Here is an 8,172-nt window from a genome sequence, read left to right as displayed (position 1 = left end):
AACTCACTTTGTAGCCCAGGCTGCCCTCAAACTCAGTGATCCTCCTGCATCAGCCTCCCTAGTGCTGGGACTATAGATGTGCACCATCACGCCTGGTGATAAATTAAACTTTTAAAAAGAGAATAAAAATGGAGTATATAATTGCAATGGTATAAAATGTTTGACAATTAGACAAATATCAGCTATAACATTCAAAGTGAAAACAGGTGAGAGTCTGGTTATATTACAGCTATTTTTCTTTTTCCAAATTATATTAATATTGCTGATTCAATGACTTTGCAAAAATCACTAAATGTTTTTCTTACATTAATTAAAATCTGAAAAGTAATTTATAAACCACTGTAATAAATTCTTAAATTTAGGATCACAGATACCTTTATCTACAGGATCAAAGTTGATATGATCTGATGCAACCTTCCCAAGGGCATTCTGTGCTTCTACCCAGACTTCAATGTTGACAAAATACACAGGAGAATACTCAACAATACATGAGGTGGGGGTTTCAGGTTTTGCTTTACAATCTTCAAACTTCTCTGTTGCCCTAAATACAAAAATGGAAGAAATCATTAGAACTAGATTTGAACAAAATATGAGTGAAATGTGACTTGAAAAGAATTTGATGAGACTCAGATTGTTGTAGCCAAGTTTATGGTAAACTGATCACTAGAAACAATATTTCTTAAAACTAACATTTCTTTAAAATTGACTTTGAGCTATATCTTAAAATTATTATCAAATTTTTCATCGAAAAATGCTGCACTTTAGAATTTCATGCTCTAGCCCTACTGATCTATTTCCTTGTGGCTCTACTACAGGTCACACTTTACCCACAGAGAAATGGTCCAAAATCTCCAATGAATGCCTGATATTTCATTTGGTATCAAACCATATGTTTTTTTTCCTACACATACATACCTATGATAAAATTTTATGTATGTTAGGTACAATATGAGATTAACAATAATAATAAGCAGAACAATTCTAACAATATGCTGTAATAAAAGTTATACGAATGTGGTCTCTCTCACAGTTTCTTCTTGTTCTGAAATTGTCTCTGTTTTACTCACCAAAGTGTTGCTAAAGTGGCTGTAATTCTTAGATGATCATAAAGGAATATATTCCCCCTGAGGAGTATGTTTCATAATTTTGTTAAAGTCTGTGCAATTCAAAACACTAGAAAATTTCTGCAAAGTCCACATTGCCAGTTCTGTTTCAATGTTTTCTTCACCTCTTTCTCTACAGATGACTGAACAAGTTCTTCTGATTACTCATCTGTTAATATTTCTCAACAACCTTTAGTATACTGTTCTACTTCGTCATCAACTGTGTTGGTAAACCTTTCACCAAATTATCTCACAGCATGAAAGATTTTCCAACTTCCCTGAGAAGCCTTTAACGGCATTCACAGCTTCACCCTATAAATTCTTCCTGTGGGCATTTACAGTTTCTGGTTTTCAATTCACCCACTGCAGTGTTGATGGGTATTATTGCATTAGCAATAGTGAATGATTTCCAACACTGCATTATGTACAAATCAGAGTCTGCATCAATTGCTAATTAGATGTAATCAAATACCAGGTGGGCATTTTGGACCTGACAAACCAAAGGATTCTCTGGTCTAGGACTGACACAATGCAAGTATATTTGGAGGCAAAAATACCACCTTGTTGGTTCATTTTTGTGACAAACATTTAAAATGAGCAGATGCACTGTTTTTCTGTTTTTTTTTTTTTTTTTCTTTTTGAGACAGGGTCTCACTATGTAGTTCAGGCTACCCTTGAGCTCACTTTGTAGCCCAGGCTGTCCTCAAACTTGCAATGATCCTCCTGCCTCAGCCTCCCAAGTGCTGGGATTACAGACGTGCACCACTATGTCTGGCTAATGCACTGTTTATTATTAATATGACTTCAAATTCCAACCCTTCCTCTTCTAAGGATTTCTTTTTTACTTCTGGGACAAAGAATTGAGGGAACCATTCTATAAACAACATGACTGTCACCCACATTTTCTGATTCTGCTGCCAGAAGGAAGGCAGAAATTTTTTATTTTTGATGAAAACATACAGGTTCATCACTCATCTAGTACATTAGGCTTTTTTATCACATGCCTGAAGGGTGGTCACACTGTGCAGAGTTAATCTGTCCTTCTATGTTTCATGCCCTGGTGGTTCCTTTGCTCCTTAACGAATGTAGGTTCCAGTGGGCATCTTCTTCCAGATGGTAACCCTTCTCCTTGGTTGATTTCGACTCTGCTGGAAATGTCGCAGCAGCTTCTTCATAGGCAGATGCAGCCCAGTCTAATACTGAGTCTGCACAGGCATCCCTTACACGTCGTAAATGACTTAGGGTCACTTGCTGAAGTTTTCTTACGGAGCAACACGTTGCCATTAACCAGAATATGCTTTTTGTTCATGTCATCCATGCACAAATTTAATGCCTTTTTCTTAAATAACCTTCATTAAGCACTGTGGCTGTAACTTTTGTGGTTTGAGGTGTGAAAACAAAACTAGCAAAGACTTCTTCAACATTTTTACAGGTAGAAAACGTGTTCTTTGCTCTAGCAGCCCCAAGCATATTTTGTTTTCTTTTCTTATCAGAGAACTTTTACCTTTTTACTTAAGGAAATACTGTACAGCTTCTTTTGGACATATCCAAATTGTCAGTATCATTACTCTTGTGCTTGGGGGCAGTATTAAGCACAGTAAGTGTCACTTTACACAAACACTGTGATATCACTGAAGTCCTTCTGATAACTAGGGCGGCAACCAAGTGACTGACAGGCAGGCAGCTACACAGCATGGACATGCCAGACAAAGGGGTGAGTCACTCCCTGGGCAGAATGGAGGGGAGCAGTCTGAGACTGCATCAAGCTACTCAGAGCTGTATATAATTTAAAACTTAGAAGTTGTTTATTTCTGGAATTCTCCATTTAATAACTGAAACCATGGATAAACGAGAACTACTATACTGTTATCCTCCTTTCCTGAAAGACTCCGTACTGTCCCACTGTACTTATTAAGGCAATGTCCTCCTCTAGAACCCTTTCTGTAAAAGGTTAAGCTTCTGACAAGGAGCTGAACCTGATGTATGAGTGCAGTGTGCTTTCCTGAGCACACTGTGCTAGAAGATGACAGCAGAACAAACAGAAAAGCTCCTCACACGCTTTCTAGTCCAACTCAGGCAGCTACCTGATTTCTACCACCACAGATGGTTTCAAGTAATACCACTCTATTCACGTATAGGTGTATAAACTATGCCTCAATTAAAATATTTGTAGTTGAAGTTTTCAAAAGTAAAACAAAGCAAAAAAAGGGGTAACATCCTGAAGAAGGAAGGAAAGCAGCAGAGATAAGGATAGAAACCAGACTTCTCTCGATATATACTTCAAATATTTGACTTTGGGGGGATAATATACTATTTTATGTAATTGCTAAGAATTTTTAAAAAGCAAAAGCAAACTAAAACACACTAATTTATGCACTGAGTCTGTGGTAAAACCACACAAAGGAACTACTTCAAATAACTTTAAAATACACATCTTTTGTGGAAAACAATTTTAAAATTGTTTTTAGGAACCACACTGTTGGTGCTGATAGTGGCATTGTTGTTCTGAAGTTGTGTTTACTGGGGGATGTAGTAAATGAAAAATTAGCTGGTGATGTTGGGAACTAGGGTTTTTAGTGCAGAAGAAAGGAGACATAGCTGTTGGGTGAATTAAAGTTGTAAAAAAAGTATATAAAAAGAACCTGTGAGCTGGGCGTGGTGGCGCACACCTGTAATTCTAGCACTCAGGAGGCTGAGGCAGGAGGATCGTTACGAGTTCGAGACCAGCCTGGGTTACAAAGTGAGCTCAAGGCCAGCTGGAACTGCATAGCGAGACACTGTCTCAAACACACACACACACACACACACACACACAAAAAAAAACCAAAAAAAACCAAACCACACACACACAAAAAAGAAAAAAACCAGGAGACTGAGGCAGGAGGATTGCTGCAAGTTTGTGGCCAACCTGAGCTATACTGCGAGACCTTGTCTCAAAAAAAAAAAAAAAAGAACCTGTGGACCCGGTTTTAAATCAAAAATATCAATATGAGTTCAAGATGTATTTTATCTTAATCCACAAAACATTTCCTAGCTCTTTCCACTGGAAAAGCCAAGAAACAAGGACAATCTGGTAACAATGAGTTCTTCTGGCACCCAGATTGTGGTTTCTAAATAGTATTTCAATTAAAGAAAACCAGAGATCCTTGAGAAATGGTTGGGCCCAGGTCTGGAAGAGAAATGTATAGTAAGGAGACTATATGTAGGATGAACCTGGAAAATGTCACACAAAAATCTAGTAAGTTGGGAGGTGGGAGGATTGCTGTGAGTTCAAAGGCAGGCTGGGCTTACATAAGTGACTTCGAGGCCAGCATGCACTACGTAGTGAGACCCTGTCTCAAACAAAAAAAAGAAAGAAATCTAGAAAGCTTTACAGACTAATGCAATTGTGTTAAAAGGATGCATGACCCAATCTCCCACTAACCAAACATGAGACAGTATAAGCAACAGTAAGAATAATAACCAAAATAGATTGAAACACATCACATATGTTTAAATATGAATTCATAATGAGGAAGGAAATCCTCATTACCTTTTCGGATGCTAAAGAATCATTATAAAACTGATAATAAAGTCAGGTGAGGCAGCACATGCACATAATCTCAGCACTCTGGCAGGTCAAGGCAGGAGGACTGCAAGTTCGAGGCCAGCCTAAACAACTTAGGGCAGTGCTGGTGAACCTTTTAGAGCTTTCAACAATAACAAACAGCTGGCGGCTGCATGTGTGCTATAGGTTCGCCACTGTTGATTTGGGGAAACCCTATCTCAAAAAGATAGAAAAGGGCTAGGGATGTGGCTCAGTGTGATGATCTCTGGTTCAATCCCCAGTACCACAAACAAAACAAAAGTGGTAGTAAAAGGGAAATATTACTACCATTTTGTATTTCCTATCTGAACTGTTCTGGAGGGTTCCCAAAGTTAAAGAAAAGTTTTTCTTTCAAGTATTTTGTCTTTAAAAAAAAACAAAAACCACATGATTTTGTAACATATATAAATAATGATCACTACTGACTGCTTAAATCTTCAGGGGAAAAACGACTGACACGCACTACGGTCCAGTCTAAGAATCACTGTACTATGTTGTAACAAGTTCATAAAAGAGTACATGCTGTGTAATCACATTTATACAGTGTTCTGTGACAGTGGTGACAAACCTTTTGAGACCAAGTGCTAAACTGCCACCAAAAGCCCACTTATTTATCAGAAAGTGCCAATGCTGTGACTGAAGTTGAATACTGAGGTTTTAGTTTAGGAAAAACAACTCCACATTAACAGCTTTGGTTGTAAAAGAAACACAGTAACATGTTTGCCATAGGTTTGCCACTGTTGTTCTATAATAAGCAAAAAAAACCCCATGATGAAGAAAATCAGAGACAGTGTTGCTTATATGGGATGAGTGGGAGCTGGGACTGACTGAAGGAGCACAAGAGAACTTTCTGGATGCACTAGTAATGTTCACTTTGTTAGGGCTGAGATACGGTTATACACTCGACAACCTCACTCAATGATACACTGAAGAGCAATGTTTTCACTATATGTAAATTTACCTAGAAAGAAACTATTTAATTTTATTTACCCATCTCAATACTGAAGTGCTTCAAGATAAAATATACTCATACCTGTACCCACTTTGAAATGCACTGAAAGAGAAGGACGGAAAGATGGAGAAGGACGCAGAGAAAAGTAACAAAGTAAACGCTGATATTTTAATTGTAGATTTAATTGTAGATGATGGGGATGTATGAGTGTTCACGGCAGAGTTCTTTCAACATTTTTAGGTTTGAAAAATACTAAGCTGGGAATGGTAGTGCATGCCTACAATTCCAGCTACTCAGGAGGCTGAGGCAGAAGGGTGACAAGTTTGACTCTAGCCTGGCCAACTTAGTAGACCTCTCAAAATAAAACAGAACGGTAGGGATGTAATCCAGTGGTGGAGTACTTGCCTAGCATGTACAACACCCAAGTTCAATCCCTGGTACGGCAAAAAGAAAGAAAAGGAAAAATACATTGACAGGAAACTTTTGTACAAAATGAGTGTGGCTGACAACATCTGAAATCATTGCTCAGTCTTAGTACCAGAAAAAACAAAACATTATGCAGTGGTTCCTCTCAAAAGTACATACCACCTGTATGAAATATTATTTTGGGGGAAAAAAAAATCAAACTCAAACTGAACAATGTATAACTTACTTTAAAAACTGAATTCCAGTGCGGGGAGAGGAGAAAGCAGCAGGAAAATTTAGCATTTAAGAGAGATTTACAACAAATCAAGCTGGACATGGTGGCACATGCCTGTAATCCCAGCACTTGGGAGGCTGAGGCAGGAGAAGCACTGAGTTGCAGGTCATCTGGGGCTATGTAAGGAGTCCAAGGCCAAGTCTGAATTACACAGTGATACCCAGTCTCAAAAAACCATAATAAAAAGCTGGACATGGTGATGGGATCTGTAATCCCAGCACTTGGGAGGCTGAGGCAGGAGGATCATTGTGAATTTGAGGCCAGCCGAGGCTACATAGTGAGTTTAAGGCCAGTCTGACCTACATAGTGAAACTCTCTCAAAAACTCCCCCAAAACAAAAAACAAAACCTAATCCCAGACAGAGAGAGAGACAGAGACTTACGAGAAATACAAATCTGCAATGTACAGAGTTTCTTTGGATCTGGGGAAATTTAAATGGGAAAATTTAAAATGTACTACCTAAAACTCTGATATTACATTATTTAAAAATTATTTGGCTTTAACCATAGAACAGGTTACGATTTTTTAAAGCCCTTAGCTTTTAGAGATAGGTGCTGAGATATTTATGAATGGAATATGTGTTAGATTTTCTTCAGGACAAGGGATGGACACAAACAAAGAAGACTGGTCAGGAGCTGACTGCTGTTGAAGGTGAGAATGAGTTTTGTCATATAATTCTTCCTACTTCCACATATGTATTTGATATGTTCCCAAATAAAACTTTAAAATGTTTTAAAGTTTATATTCAGTATTATTGTTTGGCAAAATAAAAGTTCTGGCAGAAGTGTCTAACTTAATAGATCCAACACAGAAGAAACTTAAAAATCACTCACCACTCAGACTTTACAGTGAAATTTGTTTCCAAGTGTGTTTCCCTCCCAGGGTCCCACTGGCACATCATCCTCTTTCCTTCATTCACAATGCAAGTCAAATTTTTAGGTTTTTCTGGAGGAACTAAAAGGAAATAATTAGCCATTTTCAAAGACCTCTGTATTCACAAATATTACCCAATTAATATACCACCTAAATCATATCTAAATTAGATAAAAAAACAAACCCCAAACAAAACTATACCCAATGAAAGACTGGTGACTAAAAAGTTAATTTCTATTTAAACTCCTAAACTTCTTTTCCGGCAGTAATTATGTATTTTCTATTGTAACTGTTATTAGCAGTTTGTTTCACACTAACTTTCTACATGAAAGTCAACTTTCATTCATAACTGGATAAAAATATGAACAACTTCTCCATTAAGCATATTTTAAAAACCTAATATTTACATGTGTAAGAGGCAATTAAATAGACACAAAATAATTCATTTATATGCTGCTTTCCCAAACTTTGTTTTTTTTTTTTTTGAGTTAGGGTCTTGCTACGCAGTTCAGGTGGGCACTGAACTCACTATGTAGCCCAGCCTGGCCTTAAGCTCAGGGTAAGCCTCCTGCATCAGCCTCTGAGTAGTGGGATTAAAGGTCCAAACTCTGGAAGAAAGGTAAACGCTGAAATCATAAAGTTCGGGTGATGCACAAATCTGATTAACACTCATTAGGCCTATAGTTTATATTCTTTACTATGACCTTTAAGAAGGATTTTCTTTAGTAGTTATTCATCTTCTCCAGGTAGCTACTTTATTTGTGCATTTTCTTAGCAATTAAGTGGTACCGAACATACGAATGCATTCACAGATTTTAAATCAGTATGTTTTGGGGGCTCGGGTCAAAATACTTTTCTAGAAAACTGCCAGATATTTAACTTTGGGGAAAGAGATAAAAATCATGTGATTCTTCAGGATTTCTGTGTATTAACAATGCAAATGTGGGTTCTACCTCTA

General features: G+C 37.5%; 1 protein-coding gene across 1 annotated transcript in view; it reads right to left on the bottom strand.

Moving 5' to 3' along the window:
• Il6st (interleukin 6 signal transducer) overlaps positions 1–8,172 on the bottom strand; it is a gene marked incomplete at its 5' end in the record, with an annotated part of 47,099 nt that overhangs the window by 19,829 nt on the left and 19,098 nt on the right. The window contains 2 exon segments of the mRNA XM_005392688.2: positions 375–541; positions 7,175–7,295. Coding sequence (XP_005392745.1) covers positions 375–541; positions 7,175–7,295 — 288 coding nt within the window.

Source organism: Chinchilla lanigera, unplaced genomic scaffold, assembly GCF_000276665.1.
Source record: "Chinchilla lanigera isolate Chin_1 unplaced genomic scaffold, ChiLan1.0 scaffold00045, whole genome shotgun sequence".
NCBI lineage: Eukaryota > Metazoa > Chordata > Mammalia > Rodentia > Chinchillidae > Chinchilla > Chinchilla lanigera.
This window is presented reverse-complemented; position numbering and strand designations above follow the sequence as displayed.